Genomic DNA, 22,659 nt, shown 5'->3' on the forward strand with positions numbered 1-22,659 from the left:
CCCAGGAGTCTTATCTAATTATTTTTGTGTCACAATGTGTGTTCTGTACACCATTTTGCCCTCGTGCAGTCACTGCGACCTAGTGATGTGTGGTGCCCACTGAACCCTAATGTTATCTTTTACTAACCAATGAGGGCATGTTATCTTTACTTTCATCTGAGCCAAAGCCACCTTTGAGAGGCCACAGGGGGTAGTGCTAGAGGGGGAGGGGGGCTGGGGGGGTCGGGGTGTCTACAATGTGGAGTCATGAGGTAAACTTTATTAAGTTAAAGCCATTTGCTTTGCTATACAATACTATTAGCAAAGCAAATGGCTTTAACTTAATCTCAGGCGAGACCTATTGCATTTTCAATGCTTATTTTATATTGTTTCAGATATTAAATTGCTGAATCCATTGTCCAGTCACTGTGCATGGGTGTGTCCAAGATAGGTTATTGCATTCAGTAATCGAATTCCGATAAGTTGACCCAAGGGAAATACAGCCGGATAATAAACAGGACGTTTCTCCAACTGTGTCAGTGTAAAGAATGGTGGGTCTTTATCATAAAGCTGTGGTTCTCTTCTGCATAGAGCAGTCACTATCTTGCCTAAAGGTGTTGGGAACAAGCCAGGATTAGTTCAAACTTTGACATGCTCTTACGCACACGTGTTCACATACTGGCCCGAGACCATGTAAATATTGTACTTCTGAATAGGTAGAATGAGCCATAAGCCCCCCTCCCCCAAACACACGTCACGCCACACTTATGCTCCCGAGCACCCATGTACAAATATGACACATGTTTCAGAAATTGCTTTTTATTTTGCATTAACAGTAACCAGTTAAGTTGGCAAAAGATTCCTGGAGGGGCTGGAAGCAGTGCACCCCCAAAATGGGATCTCAGAGCAGACTGAATGCACTAAAAGAACTGCTCTGAGGCCAGAGTGGGTTCTGGGCTGGTCCTTCCACAGCGTGTTTTTGGACCGGTCCTTCATGCTGGTGCTCTCTTCTGCTCTCCGGGGACATCTCCTCCACAGCGTTACATTCTGATTACACCTCTGAACCCTTGTTCTAGAGGGTGTTACACATGCACTGGGCCCTGCAAATTTTAGACTAAAAACAGGTGTATTCATTAAGGGATTGTGGTGAAAGTTGGTCTCCTAACACATTTGAGCATTTTTCATTCAAGTTCTGCTTTAGTTGTCCCTTGGGGACATCACAACTTTTGGCTCCTGACTGCAGTAAATGGATAACAATGTCCCAGTAGATATGGTCTCTAGGTTTTTCCTCATTTCTGCTCCTCAGTCACCCAAAGGTTATCAGTGCCTCTGACACACCACACAATCACACATTTTGTGCCTTCTCTTTCTTGGCTTTTCCATCCGTGATACAAACGTATATGGAATTTATTTCTGGTACACTTTTACATAAACCCTCTTCGCTCTTCCTAACCTTTACACAGTACAATTTATCTCTCAACACTTTCCTTTAGAACAACATCTCCAATTCTCACCTGAGGAAACAACTCGCTGGAACACATACAACCATTCAATTACCTTATAACACACAGTCGTAAAAGCAAAAACCTGCTTTTACTTCAGCTTATAGACAAGCTCGTACTTTTCCATTAACAATGCCTATCACACAGGCACACACACACATAGGCTATTCGGTGGCAGAGAAGCAGAGATGTACTTTATGCCGATTTGCTTTTTTGGTCGCCATCTTTCTGTATTTTGGAAATTGGGAAACATGTGAAATGTTTACGGCAAACACTTGAATGGCACAGAGGCCCACATTTAAAAACAAGAGAACTCTGAAGGTCTTCCCCCCCAAATAAGTGCTCCTTGTTGAACGTCACACATTCTCTCTCATTCGCCCCCTCCCTCCTCTTGCACTCGGGGTCTCTACTTTTGCTCTGCTTGATTGTAAATATTTTTCTGTGGACTGCGCGCCGCCCGCAGAAACTCAATGATGTCTCGCTTCACCACGGACACGTTGGTTCGGGGGTGCCAGCGTCTGACGGGCTTCCCGTCCGGGTTAACCAGAAACTTCTCGAAGTTCCACTTGATGTCATTGAGCTTGAGGTTATCCCAGAAGAGACGATTGGTGGGATTCCCGAAGCTGAAGCCAACAGGTGGGCAGGCGTTCTGCAAGGAAGGAAAACAAAGGAATGTTTATGAATATATTCATTGTGGGCCACCTAAAAGTAGTGTTTGCTTCTGTTTAAACCATTACAGTGTTGCATTTGCTGATTGATGGCTTTGCTGGGCCAAAGTGGGCCCAGGAACCCTGGTGCTCCATGTTGTGCATTGCATATTTTAGTAAGTACAACCTTGTTTTAAAACCTAACCAAAGGAAGCAGTGTTTTGTGAGAAGATTCTTGTATATGTGGACATGGATGCTAGCTTCCTTTCAATGCCCTTCTGCGCCTCCTTGGAGGGAATGATTCAGAAACCTGCATATTACATGCGTTCTGCTGCTGTCTCATCATCTCTCTGCATTGATGTTTTAAGCAGGAAATGTATATATGCCTGACCAAAATGTACATGATTTAAGCATATATTCACATCTAAGTAATCCTCCAGAAGACACTCTAAGATGGCGCCTAAAGCATTGACGGGCTTTGGGCACATCACTTGAATTATGACACAACTCTCGCGATTGTTGTATTACTCACAAGCTTTTAATGGGCAAGATGGGTGTAACTGACACTCGTACTCGAGGATCAGACAAGAACACCAGGAACGATACCACCGCTGCCGAATAAGGTGAGATTGATAAGACTAGTGGTTGGTCACGGAAGGACAGAGGAGTTTTAGATTTACCTTACGCAAATGGCTATTAGAACGTCGCAGAGAGTTTTCATTCTTATACATAGGACTTTTTATCTTTCGTTACATGTATATGTGAACACCTTATCTGATTTCAATTGATCACATAACACACATTTCTTTTAGAGATATTTTGAATTCCCTCACTAGTTTATTGAAAATGGCGCCCTTTATTTTTCACTTTATAAGGGGCCGTATTTTGTAAACCGGAGCTTTTCTTGTGGTGTACTTCATGTTTTAGCACTTACGAGGCTTAAAGAAGGGAAACTGATGCTATCATTTTAAGACGTTATAGGCTTTACGGTAACTTTAAAATAATTAAGGAAGTTGTAAATTAAATTTTTGTGAGGCGCGGAGGAGGTTAATTAGAATACCGGTTTCACTGGACTATTCATATATGTTTTTATTCATCATTGATCTATGTCTTGGACACACGGGGCGATGTGCTTAGCGCCTGAATGCACATTCTTTCTTTCTAAATTGAAACCAAGACAATAGGGGCTTCACAGTGTATACGTCGACTGTGAGAATAGTTAAGTCAAGATCATTTTTGAAGTACTAGTCCGTCTATTTATGGATGTACTTTGACTTCGATTATATTATTCTTTCTTAAATAACCCACAATAGGTTTTCTCTTCTTTATAATTTATAGATGACAGATTAAGATTTTGGATCTCTATCACTTTTTGGGACGTATTATTTTACTGCCCTCACCCACATATTGTGTGGGTTTTAATTATCACCAAACTATAAGTAAGTTTTAATATGATCCTATATCTTTCATCCATACTAGCGAGACCTTTTTTCTCCTAGTAAATTTATAACGCAATCCAACTTGCTCCACTTTCTCTTCTTTTCTTTTCTGCATCATTTAGTATTATACCATCATTGGACTCAGGAGGTTAGTTATCTTGGCGCCTTCTTTTGCGTACACAGGATATGGAGTATCTTATCACTGGCTACTGCTACGTATTAGTTGCACTATGGGTGAGGTTCTAGATAGTAGCACAGAGTGCTTGGATGGCTTGGTTTGATATAGTGGTGCCCTTTATATTCACTTCCATTCCACTGGAGCACCCTTCTTTTCACTTTACCAGTCTTGTCATGTTTTATCTCGAAACACTACGATCACCCCTTTTTTCTTGATGGCCCTTTCTACTTTTCTTATTGTTTCCTTCACTTGTTTTTGCAACATTTAGATCCGTTTGCTGGCACTGGCTAATAGTCATGGACTCTAGTGCTTCTTTCGGTAAAACACAAATGTTGATTATATACTTTATATTTCATTTTCCCTAGTAACACCCTTTCACTCTACCCTGTCTTATATTCTATATCTATTCATTAGCTTGTTCAATCCATTATGCATTCAGACTTTTCCTTCCTAGTCCAGTAACCTTATAACTGTTTTTCTTTAATTCACCTTTCGTTTCTCTAGAAAATCCTTACTTCACTGTTTGGCTTGTATACTATTAATCCTTCATGCTTCATTGGTTGTCTTAACCAGCTTTGTAATTTGTGTTTTAATCCTTTCATTGTTACTTCTAAATGACATTCAATAAAGTACTAAGTGGTGTACCACAGCTATCGTCCATGCCGTGTCTTCTTTTCAAGATCCACATGCGCCCATTGGTACTGCTTCTAGAGCAGTACCGGGTAACTTCCAGATGTCCACCAATGGTACTCATATTCACTTCCACCCAGACAACAGCCCAGCAAACCTGGCCGACATGTCCTCTTCTACAGAGCATGCATTTTTCTGGATTAAAATAGATTTCATGTGCCTGGACAGAGCCATATTAGCAGCCTTCATCTTCAAAGCACAAGAATCTGCCTCAGGGGCATTCACTGCCGATTCGAGTGGCCCTTCAGTGTAGGAGTAGCACAGAAGTCAGTATTCTGAACTTTCCTCTTTCTATCAAGTAAATGAAGTGTTAATTAATCTGCAACGCTTCTGTTTTTATCAGAATCCTTCCACTGTACCAAGGTAGCAACAGGTTTGAAGTGAGAGAGGGAAGGAGAGAGAGCGAGCCATTGTAAAGGCTTGCTTAGGCTACAGTAATCATGGTTTACAATGAGCTTCCAAACTTAGACAGGCGTCAAGGACCAGAATGTGTCACATCCTGTGGCAATGTGACCATATAAAACAAACCTTGAAACGCCTAACTGTCCGCTAGATGGGGCAAGAATAAAGTTTAAAGTTCTATTCTTTATGCATCAGTCTTACTGGGCATATGTAGCCAATATATCTGTTGAGAACGGCCACCATCTCTCTGCCCAACAGAAACCACCAGTTTGCAACAACAGCAAACCTTACCTCTCAATGAACCATTAAGTGCAAGAAGTCTGGAAAGAGCACCCTGCAACTAGTGAAGGTGTGTCATTAATCGATCCAAGAGAGCTAGCTGTATTCAACATCTTGAATTGTGGGCAATCTCCCCTATGCTCCTTTGTCCCATTTCCTACCACTGCCAAAGCACAGCTCCTAGTCTTCCTGAGTGACAACAGTTAAGGGGATGGGCAATGAGCTTACAAGCCTCAGTGGCAGAGCTAAAGCCCTCTTTTGGCATCACCACCTTTGGAAAAGGACCATGCTGAGGCTGCAAAAACCCCACCTGCACATGCCCTGCTCTAAAAAAGACTTGTAAATAAGAGATTCTGATATGTTGCATAAAGATGTGCTATGTAATGAATTATAAATGCAGCAACGCAGACTTCTGTAGACTGTCTAAGGCTGCCCAGATTTTGGTGATGTCTACCAGTGTCCTGTCATAAAGAAATCTGCAAAGAAATGATGTGCAAAGTTTAATATGATTGGAGTTTGCATTTGAAGTAAAGAAAGCTACAGCCTACAACTAATACCAACAAACTTCTGGCCTGTCTTATGTATTGTTTCTGCTTGGCAATTGAAAGGGCTTTCTCAAAGAGAGTGTACTATACAGGCAGATTTGTTGGATTCCAGGTACCAAAGACTGTTGAACCCCCTGCACGAAGCCTAAGCACACAACCACATTCTTGAAAACGAAAGTGTTTAAGCGTGCATTCAATGGAACTCCCCAGTGACTGCTGAGCGTTGGTCTGAGCAGCTCCAGAGTTTAACTCTCTCTCTCTCTGTATTCCATTTAGCACTCTGGTGTAACCTAGAGCAAGCACACGCTGCTGTAGAAAACTCTGAGGGACTTATTTACAAGCCCCTTGCAACACCAGTGCGTCATGTTGTGTGACGCAATGGCGGCGCAACCTGCTGCGTGATATTTACAAGCGCACGCAAAGCCACCCTGCATGGCTTTACGTGTGCTTGGAAATATTGCCACTTTTTACGTAACACTTAGTGATAGGGGTGTTGCTGTGGTTGTTCCCACGCAACACCCATGTCCACTGATGCATTTCCAGATTTACGAGCAATCGTAAACCTGGAAATGCGTCAGAATGCTATACCACCTTAGCGGTGGCGTAGCGAGCTGCAACAAGGAGAAATGTTTTCATTTCTCCTCCGTTTTTTTTTCCTCTTTCAATGCATGTTGCATTCTACAGCACGCATTGGAAGGGGAAATAACCTCAATTGACAGGCGCTCCTTCCTGCACAGAAACAATGTCCCCACGACGCAGGCATCCTTGCACCATGGTGCAAGGGTGCCTATGCTGGCGCATGGCAGCTGCTTGTGCGCTAGCACAGGGAAAAGCAGAGATGCGACGTATTGTTGTAAATATGTTGCATCCCTGTGCTTTGAAACTAACGCTGCGTTAGCGTCTCCTAAATAGGGCCCTGAATATATATATATATATAAACTTCCTCCATAACTTCCATGTTATTTCGCTTCTTTGGTGTGATGGTGGGCGTGAGCGGAGAGAAACTTCTTCTGCCACCTATTTTTCCCGTACTTGATCCACGCCTTAAATCGTGTGACCTTGGGCAACAGCGGGTGGAGTTAGCAAAGGCAGAGAGAGGAGGATGGTCCCAGGGCGGCCTGATAGTTGCCACACAAGTGGGAGCCGCTGTTGCCTCCCCAGGACTGGTGGGTGCCCAGGCCCCTGTGTGTATTTAACTCACCTTCAGGAAGGTGAACAGCTTCTGCTCCTTCATCCCGTTCACATCTCCCTTTTCAAAAAGCTGAAAATTGGGGACGAACCCTCCTCCGGGCCGCACGTACCTGCAAAGGGAAGCAGAGGAACAATGCCAGTCTGCGAGCAGACACTGCAATAGGCCTTGAACCCACAAACACGTACACACGCATACAAAACAACCTCACACACAATTTTTATGCGGTACAAATGAAGGAATGTCCAGAGCTCGCGCAAACATATTAAGCACCTTATTTCATTGCAACACACCAAGACGCACGAACACGCGCATAAACACACCCAGAGCATGAATTGCGCCCACACGCGAGCTGTAATTCATACAGAAACACAGAGAACCGCAGGCAGTTCGGTGCTTGGGTGAGGAAACAGGGCCTCGTGAAACAACAGTCAATCTCCGTCCGTTTGAGCTAAATATGTGTTTCTCCCGCCGCTGCAGGCCTCCACCAGCCTCTCCCCTGACTATCACCCGGCACGGGTGCTGCAGGGGAGGGCGGAACCGGGCATGGCTGGGGCGGAGCTGTAAGGGAGGTGTCAGGACTTTCCGCTACGTCTTGGGTGGTTCAGGCACCGAGCACGCTACACAAAGCCGTCATCACGTTACTGCTATCTTGTTCTCCACTCCTCCCTGCTTTGCTTCCCATGATTTCAAATTCCGCCCCATACTTCATGTTCACCCTCAAAAGACCGAGGAGGCAGACAGGAATACTAAATAAACCAGCTCAGGCAATACCAAATTGTCTAACCTTATCAGGCGTGTCGTGTGTTTTTTCTCTAATCTGTGCAACATTCAGATCAATGACGAAAACATAAAAATAGCAGCCGAGTAACAAGGCCCAAAAAAGTTCTGCTTTGCTTTGATATGAAAGTTGCTTTTTCGCCTCAGTTCACAATAGTAGAGACAGAGAGGAAAAATAATGATATCTAGTGTTTGGTACGCCTCACCTGAGAAGGCGTATCTTTTTGGTGCATTCCCAGGTGTAACAGTTTTGGTAAATCTGGGAATGCGTCAAAAACCATGGGAGTTGCGTGGGAAGAACCACTCAATGCCAATGGAACGCCGTCCCAGGTCAGAGAAAGCCAACACACCGATTTGCGCTGTGTCGCCTTATTCCAGATTTATGGAGCCACACAAAGTGGCCCTGCATGGCTTTATAAATCACATGTAAGGTTTACGTTGCTCTTGCATCATGTTGCATGGTGCAAGTGCGACGCAAACTGGCTCATAAATAGAGCCCAGAGATCCTGTAGATCTCTCAGTAAGGACAGACCCATCCCAATTGTGTCACCGTCGTTTCCCTCTTTTCCCCCACACACTTTACTTGGTACCGTTTGTTCAATAACATGACGGCTCTGCAGCCTAATATATCAGTGGGAACGCTAAATATAGCAAACTATTATTATATCCCGGAACTCCAAGTTGAACGTTCATCACAATGTCCTTCTGTTTTTTTCCAGTGTGGTGAGCTGATCACCAGGTCTGATACCACCTCTCAAGCCACCCTGCACCTGGGACTCCTAGTCCCGTTCCTGTGGCGCTACATATGAGCGCCTGGAGAAAATGGGCCAAGTCTCGCACGATGACTCCTGTGCTGCCACAAACATTGTAATCATCGGAGCACTGAGTGCAGCGCATGAAAATGGTTATTGAGTGGTGTGAAGGGGATTCTGACGAGGTCTAACATGGTTAGGGCGTCAGTGCACTGCCGGCCATTGCAGCCACTGGTGAACGTGGACCCATTGCAGGTTCAACCTCAGACCAGCGAGGATCTGGAAATGATCTGCTGGTTCTTTGTCTTCTCTCTGCATTTCTCTTTCTTCGGCTTCTCTGTTACCTCTGTACTCATTCTCTGGATCCTCCCTAACCATACTCTTTGAGCTCGACATAAACCCTAATCGTCCTCTGTGGTCTGTCCTCCATGTACTTCTTACCTTGCTTGACCCTTTCGTTCAGGGATCAGCTTCCTTTCCCTTGAGGAACCGCTCCTAATCTGTTGACATCAAAGGCGCAACTGTTGTCCCTCTGTCGTCAGACCTAGTGTTGGCTGTTGCAAAATACTGTATGTCACCGGTAATTATGCAGTTTGGATAAAGGTGCTATATTAAGTTGAATAAATAAATAATGCCATGATCATGGGATGAGGGAGTTTCCACGAGTCGATGTCAGTTAATGTTTTTATTGTACCTGCGACTGAAATGACGGCGAACTACAAATATTTAATTTAGGTAGCAACCAATGAGGAGCGGTCTGTAAGAAGCCAACGGTGGCCCTGATCTTGGAGTGGGCCAGACGCCTGAGAGAAGAGCAGGCCCGGAGTCTGCAGTCTCGACATGTGGTAAAAGGTTTAATCTACAAGTGCGGATGATTCCATATTTTGCGGCATGATCTTTTACATGAAGCTCACTCACTGTTCAGTTTACCACAGAGACATTGCGCTGCCAAAATTTTGGAGGCACCAATGCTTCGAGACAGTGTCAACAAAGACTTTCAAGTGATAGTTGGCTTTGACAATATGAGAGGAGAAATAGAAGCATTTGACTCAAAAGTAATTTATTCGAAAAGAATTACATTTCCTTTATTTGATATTTTATGTGGAGCCTATAATAGGGGCTTTCTTCATTTTACCTCACAGCTCTAGCTGTTGCTTCAATGTTCTAACCTCTGTATGCCATGCAGCCAGCCGAATGTCTTTGTAGGAAGTATTTGCAGAGGGGGAGGGCATGGGTTCATCTATAGGCGTGAAATAATTCACAAGCTCTTTAAAAAGAGAAAAAGATAAGAACGAGAAGTGACCAAATGGGGTACAAGCTATCAATGAAGGCAAACTTCAAGGTGGGTCTGGAAATCACCGTAGCTTTATCCCTGGTAAAAAATGTCTGACGGGCCAATTTTGGGTTCAACTTGAAAGGGAACAGGCTATGCAACAAGAAAGGCATGTTGGGTGTGGAACCAACCACTGGTACTAAAATGCGAGGAGTGATTATGGTTAGGAATGCATGAGGCATTTAATTTACTACCATAAACCTGCATCAGCGGTTCTATTTCTTGTGAATAGTGGGCGAACAGGGCAAAAATACAATCAGACCAGGCAAATACCTGACAAAAGTGTCAAAACTGCAAAGACCAACACAATCCTAAACACATCTCTCAAGGTCAGAAGACAACTCTCAAGGTCAGAAGACAGCTCTCAAGGTCAGAAGACTCTAATCATGTTTTGAAAAACAAATTGAAAAGTCTTCAAGGAACCCTCTTGGGGCAAAAAAGCCCCATATTTGGAACCTTTAAAGGATCCCATAGCCCTTTAACAAGCATTATATGTTTACAGGTTAGAGAATATAGGGCTGGGAGCCAAAGCATCATTTCTACTCATTATGTCTAATGTTAGCGCGAGAGTTCTCTCGGATTATTTTCTTTTGTGTGCCCCAACAGTATGTGTACAGGTGCCCTCTTCTCGGTTGTGTGTGCAGTGTAGAGCACTGAGGAGCCACTGTGTGAGTAATGATGGTGAATGAGCCTTCAGATCTGAGGGGTGCTCGAGGTGGGGACTCATAGATAAGAGGCTGAAGAGCCCCGCCAAGATGAAGACTGCTGTCAGACTCGAGCGCGTCCTCGATCCAGTTACACAATTTGGACCATTAATTGGGCAAATGATCTTAGTGTGAAAAACTTTGTGTTTCCTCTCAAATATGTGCAGATATGCTGCACCTTTATGTGTAAGCCAGTGCAAGCTTCACACAAACACGTCAATGCTCCAGCACGCATGTTCAGAGCGACAATGGGCATTAGAGGCAAGCCCACCCACCACACACGCACCCAGACACACACAGAAGCACTATAGGGAAGGTAGCAGGACTCACACACATAAGGGAAAGCACAGTCAGCAGCAGTGCAAGCTTACCTCACACACTGACGCAAGCGTGGGAATACCAAGCTTACCTCACACACGGATGCAGGCGAGAGAATGCCAAGCTTACCTCACACACGGATGCAGGTGTGAGAATGCCAAGCTTACCTCACACACGGATGCAAGCGTGAGAATACCAAGCCTATCTCACACACAGACGCAGGCGTGAGAATACCAAGCTTACCTCACAGATAGACGCAGGCCTCAGAATACCAATCTTTCCTCACACACAGACGCAGGTGCAAGAATACCAAGCTTACCTCACACACAGATGCAGGCCTCAGAATACCAATCTTTCCTCACACACAGACGCAGGTGCAAGAATACCAAGCTTACCTCACACACAGACGCAGGCCTCAGAATACCAATCTTTCCTCACAAACAGACACAGGTGCAAGAATACCAAGCTTACCTCACACACGGATGCAGGCGTGAGAATGCCAAGCTTTCCTCACATAGGGATGCAGGCGTGAGAATACCAAGCTTACCTCACACACAGATGCAGGTGTGAGAATACCAAGCTTACCTCACACACGGATGCATGCGAGAGAATGCCAAGCTTACCTCGAACACTGACGCAGGCGTGGGAATACCAAGCTTACCTCACACACAGACGCAGATGTGAGAATACCAAGCTTCCCTCACACAAGGATGCAGGCGTGAGAATACCAAGCTTACCTCACATACGGATGCAGGCGTGAGAATACCAAGCTTCCCGCACACAGGGATGCAGGCGTGAGAATACCAAGCTTACCTCACACATGGATGCAGGCATGAGAATACCATCCTTCCCTCACACACGGTTGCAGGCGTGAGAATACCATCCTTCCCTCACACACTGATGCAGGCATGGGAATACCAAGCTTCCCTCACACACGGATGCAGGCGAGAGAATGCCAAGCTTTCCTCACACACAGATGCAGGTGTGAGAATACCAAGCTTAACTCACACACAGATGCAGGCGTGAGAATACCAAGCTTCCCTCACACATGGATGCAGGCATGAGAATACCAAGCTCACCTCACACACGGATGCAGGGGAGAGAATGCCAAGCTTTCCTCACACACCGACGCAGATGTGAGAATACCAAGCTTCCCTTCCACACAGACGCAGGCATGAGAATGCCAAGCTTACCTCACACACTGATGCAGGCGTGGGAATACAAATGCTTCCCTCACACACAGACGCAGGTGTGAGAATGCCAAGCTTACCTCACACATGGATGCGGGCGAGAGAATGCCAAGCTTACCTCACACACTGACGCAGGCGTGAGAATAGAAATCTTTCCTCACACACAGACGCAGGCGTGAGAATTCAAGCTTACCTCACACTCGCAAGATATAGGTGCCTCATGGCCGTGAGCGGCCTAAGCGCCACTCACACATAGTGAAGTTACACCTTAGGTAACAGCAGATTAACCTTCCATTTTTTTTTACATACTCACATACACACACACGGTTGCAAAGCACCGCCAGTGCACAGGATTTACTTGCACAATCCCATTTTTTTTGTTTTTGTTTTTGCTGAAACCTGTCTGCAGAACCTCTTGTACATTGTGGTGCAAAACGTGCATCCTTTGACCTTATGTGGCATGCGTTGCACACGAGTCAATGGTCTTATATATACAGATTTGCACACGTGTCTGCAGTGCACAGACTGGAGTGCTCAAAGCTGTGCATAGATCGTTTTAAACATCATTTTGTGTAGAATGTTCTTGCAGAAGCTCCACCAAGTACACTTCATTGCGAAGGTGTATATTGGCAGGCACATCGCCTTATGCACACATCCATTAACAAGCAAAGAGGGACAACATGTCTCTATGCACCTTGCGACAGTCTCCCGTGTGTTTGTTACCCTATCTTAAGCTCTTTATTAGGCTGCATTGAGATGGCTGCGTAGTTTATTCTCCAGATGCATTTCACAGTACGTAATTGTATGTACCCCGTGTGACATGTTGCGCAGCACTATTACCTCCCAGATTGTACTGAACGTCTCCTTGAATATTTATCTTTACTCTTCTGGGATTTACATATTTTAAAATGTGCAGAGCTTGGTGTCCGAATAATGTTTTGATTAACTTGTATGCAGTGCTATGACTAACGTGTTCCTGGTTTCTATTGAGGGGGATGGTGTCTGCACCACATATTAACATAGCTGAATTTATTGCTCTAGTTGTAATTTAGTGACAGTAATGTTGATTTCAATTTCATTACTTTCAAGTGAATAGAATAACATACCTTTTGAATAGCAAACCCTGCTTACATGGAGGCAGGGCTGCTGCATCAAGAGGTCATGCGATCAGCCAAAAGGTTTATCTTTAGAGATGCAAACGAGAAGTAATGTGATGGGGCAAGGCCTTCAGCTGCAGTCTTTGTTCTTCCTCCAACCACAGCCACTCAAACTCCACATTCAGCGGTCCCAGCCATTGGTAGAGCGCTCACACTGATGCCGCCCCCACCACCCCCGTCAGTAACTGACGTGCGATACTCACTTGAGCCCGCGGAGGATCTCGTCGTTGCTTCCGGGTTCTTGCATCCCGAACTGGTTGCAAGGAAAGCCCAGGATGACAAGGCCGTAGGGTCCCAGTTCTTCGTGTAGTGCATTCAGTTCTGTAAGAGAGAGCGAGGCAGACTGCTGACGGCATTCTTATCTCCAAGAGGGACTCAAACCCATGATCCTCTGCCCCAATGAAACGCCAGACGTTTGATGTGCTGAGGGGAGCCTTCTTACGCAGGGTAACATTATGAGAATGATTTAACTCTGGGGGCCGGCAAATCCTATCATATGCAGCATGAAACTCAACCCCTCTGTTAGCAGGGGCTCCAGTTTCCATATGCTCGAACCCCAGTGATGTACTAAGTGCACGCCACAGCCTTATTAACGAGCCCCTAGTGGCACTTTTGTGCCACTGGAGCAAGTGACACAAGTGGTGGAAAGTGCTGCAGTATATTTACAAGGCCACGCTTCATGGGCTCGTAAATATGGGCCCCTTTCATGCATTATTCCCATGCAACACCCATGGAATCTGAAGCATTCCCAGATTTACAAGGAGGAATGGGTGGTGTTAGCGAAGCACAACAAGAAGAAATATCCCTATTTCTCCTCATTTTTTCCTCTATGTGTGCTGCATTCTGCAGCACGCATAGGAGGAAATCGCCTCAATTGATTGATTTTGTACAGAAAGGTGTCCCTACCTGCACAAAATCAATCATCCCCGCAACACAATCACCCTTGCAACATGGCACAAGGGTTCCTGCATTGGCGCTACGCTGTTTTTCTAGCACTGGAGCAGGGGTCAGTGCAGAAATGCACCGTATTCTTGTAAATACGGTGCACTAAAGCACTTTTAGAATGACGCAGCGCAGCTCTGTAAAATTGCTTGCGGCACCGCGGTGCTCCATTCTATTGTAAATGAGGCCCTACAACTTTATGCACATCGATTGCAACATTGTATTGTCCACCTGTATGCATATATGGCCAGAAGGATGCATACATTCTTACCTAGATACTGCAGGGTCAGTCCTCAGAAGGTGGCAACGTTCACAATCAGAAGAAACTTCCCAGCATATTGCCTGAACGGAACAAACTGCCCGTCATCGATGGGGAGCGCACCATAGTTATGCACAGTTCCATCCACAGAGCTGTAACAGTCCACCTGAAACATGAAGATGAGAGTGTTTGTAAAGCTGTGCTCCATCTCCCACTTGGGCTATTCTTACCAGCAAAAAATGGACATTCTGTCAGTCTACCCTCTTTCCTTCCTCTAAATATATTTATCTGCAATACACAACATCAAAGTTTGAGGGGCATATTTATCATGGTTTTGCGTTGTCCTTGTGCCACACAAGGAGAATTCAAAATCTAGAATAACATTTACCAAGTAGCATGACCCTGCCTGACTTGGTCAATGTGGCATAACTCAAGGCAGCTCAAGCTGCTGCCTTGCGTTACTCTGCCCTAGTGAGGCGTTATGTGGGTGTTCCACACATCCACCTATGGATTTTGGAGCATTTCCAGATTTACTATCAGTGGTAAACCTGGGAATGTATCAAAATGCCATGCCTCTCCAGGGGAGGCATAATGAGGAGAAGTATGTGTATTTCTCCTCCTTGTTCCCACTTTCTATGTGCAAGTGTACCTGCATTTACGCTAGGCAGCAGTTTGTGCGCCAGGGCAGGCAGAGAGAGCAGGTATGCACAGTGGTGGCAGGCAGGAAACGGTGGCGGGGGCAGGGGGGTTAAAAAAAGAAGACTTGCCTGCTTGTCACCGGTAGCTTCTCTTCTGCCCTCTACTCTTCCTTGATCCCAGCATCACCCAGACTTCCAGACTCCCCTAGCCAATTACGACGCTGCTGTCACCATGACAGCAGTGTCGTGATTGGTGTGAATGTCAAGGTTCGGCGCTAAGAAAGGGAGTAGGATAGGATTGCAGTTTATAGAGCGCTCGAATGCCGAGGCGTCTTGGCGCTAAGAGTGAGAAAGAGAGTAGAAGCCTGTGCATGTTCTGCACTCAGGTGGTGCATTACAGTTGAGTGGAAAACATGCTAAGTGCACATGACTGTTTGGCCGGGCCAAGGTGGTTGGCCAAACCAGAATGTGCACTTAGGCACACCATCCAGTCCTCCCTCTGAAACTAGCCCAGCCCCGCCGCGCTCTAACTTTGCTCCAGTCCATTATAGTAAAAATAAAATGATAATAAGGATCAGTTATTATCATTTTCTTTTCCTTTACACTGATTATAGAGCAGTTGAGTGTTACTCCTCTCTGCCTTAGTGGAGGAGCCACCACTGGGTATGCTGTGCACAATATTAAATATGGCATATTCCTGTCCCGTCCCTTTCACGCAGCAAAGCACAGCACAGCAAGGCGGCTGGCTGCGTTGCATTGCCTGAATATTTGACAAATACTCCCATGAGTGTTTCACAGACTTCAGCAGCATGATATGAGTAGGTTAATGCTTGGCAAGGTGGACTGCTCATCAATGGCCCCAAGTAGAGCAGCCTGTCCACTGCATTCGAGAATACGCTCTCCAGTGCGACCACAGTGCCAAGCGAATTTGTCTAGCATTAGATACCGAGGATGTGTGGCAAGGGAGAGATCAGTGACCAGTGTCTCGATTGAGAGATGCCACCAGTCTATGCAACAAGCCGAACAGAACGACACGTTTAGTTAGAAATCAAGGCCTGTCTGGCGAGTACAGGGTATGAAGCTTCCCAATATGTCTTGTGTGAAGCAGCCAAATCCCATTCCCAGGAGCGAAGGGCAGGATGCCTCCTTCTAAATCATCCCTGTCTGAAGGAGGTGAAATGTGTCTCCAGAGAAAAGCAACCTGCCATTCACTGACCCTGGGAGCGTGCTTCAGCAGGAGGCAGAGTAGAAAAATGCTGAAGCAACAACAGCAGCAATAAAGCTTATTGGGAAATCCTTTTCCAAATGCATATGGTAAATCACATTTTATGAAAAACTGTAAAACACCTGGATACAGGCGTGACCTGTGTAGGTAAGAGCAGTGAAGCAGGGGTGCAGTGGGAGGAGGCGACATATGATGACGAGGGAAACTTCAATTTAAAAAAGAAAACCACTTACCTTGCGCTCACTGCATCGGCAAGTCGGCGATGTGGTGAGCGCAAGGTAAGTGGTTTTCTTTTCCTTATTTAGGTTTCCCTTGTCATCGTCTGTCGACCCCCCCACCCCCCAAGCACAGCCCTGCCGCTCTTACCTGCATGGGCTACACCTGGTGAATACCAAATATAAAACTGCTACAGCATAAAATAGACCACTTGTGCCATCTATATAAACAAGAGTCACCATGCCCAGGCCCTCTCACCAAGTCTAAAGGAGCAAGCATCAGTGTTCAACCACCACCTACCAACTCCTCTGATTATCTGACATATTTGCTGTGAGGTTCTGCTAAGACACCTGCTTTGTCAATGCTTTAGTGCTATCCGCCCCAGACTCATACCTTTACTTACTATCCAAATCCCTGTTGCATTGAGGCAGGGACTTATGTAGGTTTGTTTGAGTTTGTCATAAAGAACAAACATTCTCAAAGCCAATAGACCTGGGATTGGCTGATGATGTTGTTTGTGTTTTTTTTCATGTTTTTTAAAGCTTTATTGCAAAAACATTTTTTTTAAAATGTCTATTGATGCCTGCGCACACTTGCTGACACATAAGTGGCCATCTGTCAATATTTTTCGTAATAAAGTTTTACAAAAACATTTGAAGATAGCCTTCTGTGGGCACGCATGCATGCACTCATCCAGACTGTCATCTTTCCATTTTTTTTTTAACTACAAGAAAAGATAGCCACAGATAAGCGCATGCACAAGCAAGGGCGGCCATTTCAAATCTGTTTCAAGCCCATAAAAAGTATGCAATAACTCAATAATCCCTGTCACTGAAAGGGGCTACTTTCTTTGTGGCTAAAGACATTGTGCTTCCACCAAATACTGTCACTCACTGAGAAAGGAACCAATGTCTCGGGAGGGCTGGCCCTTCCCATGTTGTATACGGTGGTGGGCAGAAGAAAATTGTTAATGGAACTTAAACAGATCAATGGGTGAAGAAGGATGCCTGTCAGGCTCATGTGTAAGTATGCCAATTACATACCTTTTACTAAATATGAAAGACCTTGATTAACACCAGACCTAAACATATTTTGCTCACTTTAAGACTGATGCTCACATGGGCAGGCACACACTTCTCTGTGCCCCTCACTGCAGCCACTGGTATGTAACTGAACCTGAACTGTACAATAACAGTGTCTCGGCAGGGATGAAAAAGATTGAAAAATAGTACATATTTATTATTAAACATTAAATATGTACAAAAATAGTATATATTGATTATTTAAAGTTAATAATACTTAATACTAAACATAGAACATAGGTAGCATTCAAGAAGAAATAATAAATATGCACTCTTTATATAGTGTTTACATTCATGTATATTTATTTACATTTCTAACTATTTTAAATGACTTAATTTAATCTTAACAATGGTTCCTCCATTATTTCCTATGGGAGAGTGTTGCAGTGCAGGTGGTTGGTCATCTATAATGCTGGACTTTCTACAATACATTAGGTTACTACCAAAGTGCAGTTTATGAATACAAAATGTACTCAAAAGTGCAAACTTACTCAAAAATGTTACCTCTGTGAATCAGGCCCAGCATTTGTTAATTTCAAATTGCTTGTAATATTTTATAGGTGGCTAGTACGGCATTGAGAAGCAGTCAAGGTCTGAAACTTGAAGATGCATATTACATGGCCTTTGGGAAGGAATAAAAACAGTAGAAACACTCACTATTCACCATCCGGACATCCACTGAATCTGAAGGGACATGTTGAACTATGTAGAGGTGAGAATGCGATCATGCCTCGCTCCTGATCAAACTGGAATGATGTATCAAATGTTACCACGTGTCAATCGAGGAGGGAGTGAGGGTGGTATCACGCAGTATCCCATCAAGAATGTGTAATGCATCGGCTCTATGATTGCCTGTGGCCATGTCTGGGTGAACTTCCCGTTCCTTGTTATTACAATGGATGCTTTGCAAGTACATTGCTCACTGTTTGGGTGTGGCACACGCAGGACTGTTGGACAGCTCTGCGCACCTCTTAAAGGGTCAAAGGAATAGGAGGAATCCAAGCATTGTAGCACTATCGTTTTACCACAGTCACACCTTCCTGAATAGCATGAGGGAAAAAATTGTTTTCCTAAATAATCTGGATAGTGTGTGCCTGACTTAATGGTGATGGTTGCCAGGTCAGGAGATTAGCATTGTTTAGGATTTCTCTCTGTGCCATCGCTATCCTAATTCCCTTTGCCCTGCAGTTGTTACACTAGCTTTCATCTTTTGCTTCTTCACCTTGCCATGCTGAGGACCTACAAACTTACCCTTGGTTGCTACTTTTGTAAAATGTGCAGTTTATCCCATCATCAGTGATTCAAAGGCCTGGTCATCTCCCCAACAAAGGCACATAAAGGCTGAACTATCCCTAATCTTGCTGCTCCTGACTTTCCAATATTATAGGTGCCTCATCAGCCCTCCCTTCCACTCTAGTTATTGCTTATTATCTACCACCTGAAGATTTGTCAAATACAGTTTAGCATCTCATGTATTAGCCTCTATGGTATAATGGCCTATGTTAAAGGGAGAGCACTGTGGTCCAATAATGAACATGGGGCCGCTTAAATGTTTTGCACGAATTTTGAGTTTTACTATGAGACCTACTAATAATCCTTGACAGGGGCCTTTGTACTCATTACATATCTGGGTCTAGAAGAGTTCCAAGCTACCCTTAAATTCAAAACCTTTAGACCAAACCTTCTTAGCAATGACAGCGGTTTGGAGCCTGCCCTTTCTGTCTGGAGGAACGCAACGAGCATTTCTTGATGCTACAGTTTTCCTCCAAAAGCTTCTCCTCTTGTGTCTTTAGGTTTCATCAATAACCTTGGCATTAATTCTCCAAATGTAAAAAAGCAGTATAGGTTGCCTGCCTCGATTGTCCAAACTAACTTAATAGTTATGGCAAGTTGTTCTAACAATTTAAAGGAATCATCTTTACCTGTACCTTCATTGTACAATTCGATGATCTAGAGTTGTAAATAGGCATGTGGGAAAAATCTGAGGAGCCGGGTGGTCTGGACCTTCTGTTCTTGGAGGTCCCACTGAACAAAGGCTAACACGAAGACCTGCTGTTTTGGTTGTAGACCCACAAAATAACACCTGCCAAATTCTGTGGTGGACACTTAATCTTCCCAATGTCCGAGTTATTCAGCAGCCAAGCCACTCCCCTCATATGTGAAAACTATATTTGCTGTGCTCTGTTTGTATGCGGTTGGTCCACTGCATGTCCTGGTGATGGTGCTGGTTCATTAGTGCATTCTGGGGTAACCTCTTCAGGTTAGGGTTTGGAATTTCCACAACTACTTGGACGAGGTTCTTGGGAAGAAAAAACAATAATGTCCCCACACTTCCATGCTTTGGGTCTCTCCCCCAGACTAGGCAGCAAAACATTTTGTCAGATACAGAGGTTCATGGCGGTAGGATTGAGGAATGGGGGGACCCCATCCGCCTATGCACCCTTAAATTATGTCTTTCCAGCACACCCAATTCCATCAACGGTCTCACTTAGACCGAGAACTCTTTATGGAACATTTGTCAGAAATGCATCATGCACGTTATTAATTTGTTGATCACATTCGTGGTCCAGAGCCCATAGGACGCCGAATTTGAAAATGTCAGGAGACTTTTAAGGCTGCTTTTAAAATCGTGGATCCATCCAGGATTTTTTACGTCCTAAGCAGTGCATGGGGTAGAATTTTGACACACCTTTGTTCTGTCCATGTAAAGCTCAAACATGACTCTCAACAGCCCTTCCGAACACATGAACATTCACCTAATTTCTATAAATGCCCCCTTCTGCTGGAGCACCGATCATGCCAGGTAAAACCTGAAACACAAAATTAATTAAAGTGTGTGTGAGCCGTGTGTGCGACTGTCTAGGAGAGGTTTTAGTGGCACCTTACTGTTTCACCAGCCCTGCCAAGTACCACGCGTCAGGCGTTAGACTAACGCATTTCAGTGTGGTGGTCCGCATCACCACACTGGAATGCAAAGTCACGCATATTTAGCGCCTCCTTGGCTGTCAAGAGCCCGGGGCATTGGCTGCCAACCCACCTTTTTTTACTGTGAAAGCTCAGAGCGGCAGCGCGTGCTGTACGCTGTTCCCAACAGGCTTGGGGGCTGCCAGAACTCTAGGGCAACTGATACTGTTACAATGTAACAAACCTCATTATGACTGGATTAACTGTGCGGCCGTGGCATTACCATTTCACTGACATGTCAGTGAGTGCCCAATGGCTATAGATAGACACTGACAGTCAGCCAGTGAGATTAGGTGTGAGTCCCTGAGACTCACAGTGATAAGAGGGTGGGTCCTGCTGCAGCCGCCCGCGGCAGCAGTTGAATTAGAAAGTTTGCCTGCTCGGCTGGCGGCAAACATGCAGGCTAGTGCAGCCGCTAAGAATTATGACCCCCACGGCAGCTTATTGAACCATGATCTGGTGGCCGGAGTGGTTTGCAGCGGCCCAGAAAACTTTCCTGACTACAGCTATGTAGCTAAGCAGAGCCACGACCCTCAATCATGCCCGGCGGTTGGCATTGCTGCATGTGAGGTCTGGGTTGGGTTGCGGAGGCCGGCTGCTGTGTTTTGCTGGCGTGTGTTTTTAACGTGACACTTTGCAGCAGGCAGAGGCAGTCGGTGCTGAAGGTACTCTCACAGGCAGGGCCCGTACCACAGGGTGGTGAAGCGAGGGAGCCCGACTGTAGGCAACAAGCAAGACGCCCTCGTTCAGAGATGCCGAAAAAGAAGAGGCAGTGCGGAGCGCGGTTGGGGCCAACTAGGGGCTCGCAGCAGCTAAGCAGCCCAACTGGGATGCATCTGCCCTGCATTGCCCAGTTTACAGGGGGCCGGCTGTTGGAGGCTCAGGGCAGTTTTGGGGCAGTCTGGACAGCAACCAAACCCAGGTGGCAGAAGCCATTGCTTACCCACCTTCCTGCGGACAGGGTTCCAGCGTCCACATAATGGGGCGCTCCTGACTCCGCTTGAGAGTAGTCTGGGGCCAAGGACTGCAGGCCTTATCGCAACGGCTCTTCACTGGGAAGGCTTTGCATTCCATGCAAAACCAGGGGTTTCAAAGGACCCGGACTCATTCCTTTGACCGAGAGGAACGTAGACACTATAGCCTTTTACAGTAGCTGTCAACTGACATGAACCACGCATGTTCGCAAAACTGTATTTATTTCATGAGAAGTAGCTGTGAGTAACTGCTTTTTACTAGGCTTCCATTTCTGTTGCTTTACAACAGTTTTAAGATATCAGAGTTTCTCGTTCCGCAAATGGGTGTAATTTCTGATATTTAAATGTTTCCCTCATCTTCATTGCTTGCGTTTGTTCGTGAGCAACCATAGTTGTTAAAATGTCACTCACAATTGCACTGAAGTTATGAAAATGTCACACGTGGCAATCTGAAACCTTGCCAGCTATGGTTCACATTCACAGTGTCCGGCTGACAGATGTCTCCCTGCCTTTAAAATCCCTTCTATCGCTCCGCACCTGCCTGTTGCTTGGGAAACCAGCTGCTTGAGAGCGTCAAGCCACACAGTTCATGAATGTCATTTCCTGCCTTGATTTCATTTTTAATCCCTGCACGTAGGAGGTGGGTTATTTACTTACTAAGCTCTGTGAGTGGTGACCTACACGGGATGATGCAGTTCAGAAATGGGGTGTTTTACAGAGTGGAGGTGCTGCCATCAATGTTACATCACTAAACTCATAGGGATTGTGAAAAATAGAAGTGTCACACAAAGAACAAGGGTAGCAAATGATAGACGCCCATTCAGCAAGAGAGTGGTAAGGGTATAGGACACAAGTAGCTCTTGATACCTTTTGGTACACACTGTCACACATATATATTACTACAGCATGATGTGGTAGCGCACTGTCATTTAAAGACAGCACATTCCCCATTGTAATGGTCACTAATCTAGCTCAGGCATACAGTTTTACTCAGGTTCGGCTTTAGCACTGATGGCGCCCAGTGTGACAATCGTGTTTTGGCACCCCTTCCCCGCACAAATGACATCCTCCTCAGATTCCCCATCTACCACCCTGCAAAAGTACCCCTCACATCTCCAGAGCCTCTCTCTCAAATACAATTCACTTATTTTAATGCGCCGGCAAAGGCTGGCTTTACTAATCCACTCGGCTATCAACACAAAATACAGATCTGTGCTTTTTTGCGTGCATATTAACCCTCTGCGCTACTTTATGGAGAGTCAAAACTGCCACCAG

At 45.3% G+C, this 22,659-nt stretch overlaps 1 protein-coding gene across 1 annotated transcript in view; it reads right to left on the reverse strand.

Moving 5' to 3' along the window:
• Nucleotides 1-782: 782 nt before the first annotated feature.
• GPX3 (glutathione peroxidase 3) overlaps nt 783-22,659 on the reverse strand; it is a 42,965-nt gene continuing 21,088 nt past the window's right edge. Inside the window, exons 2-5 of the mRNA XM_085617693.1 lie at nt 14,298-14,451; nt 13,288-13,405; nt 6,863-6,962; nt 783-2,130 (exon numbers count right to left, since the gene is read on the reverse strand). Coding sequence (XP_085473819.1) covers nt 1,888-2,130; nt 6,863-6,962; nt 13,288-13,405; nt 14,298-14,451 — 615 coding nt within the window. The 3' untranslated portion in view covers nt 783-1,887. The remainder of the gene's footprint in view (nt 2,131-6,862; nt 6,963-13,287; nt 13,406-14,297; nt 14,452-22,659) is intronic.

Source organism: Triturus cristatus, chromosome 7, assembly GCF_964204655.1.
Source record: "Triturus cristatus chromosome 7, aTriCri1.1, whole genome shotgun sequence".
Lineage (NCBI taxonomy): Eukaryota > Metazoa > Chordata > Amphibia > Caudata > Salamandridae > Triturus > Triturus cristatus.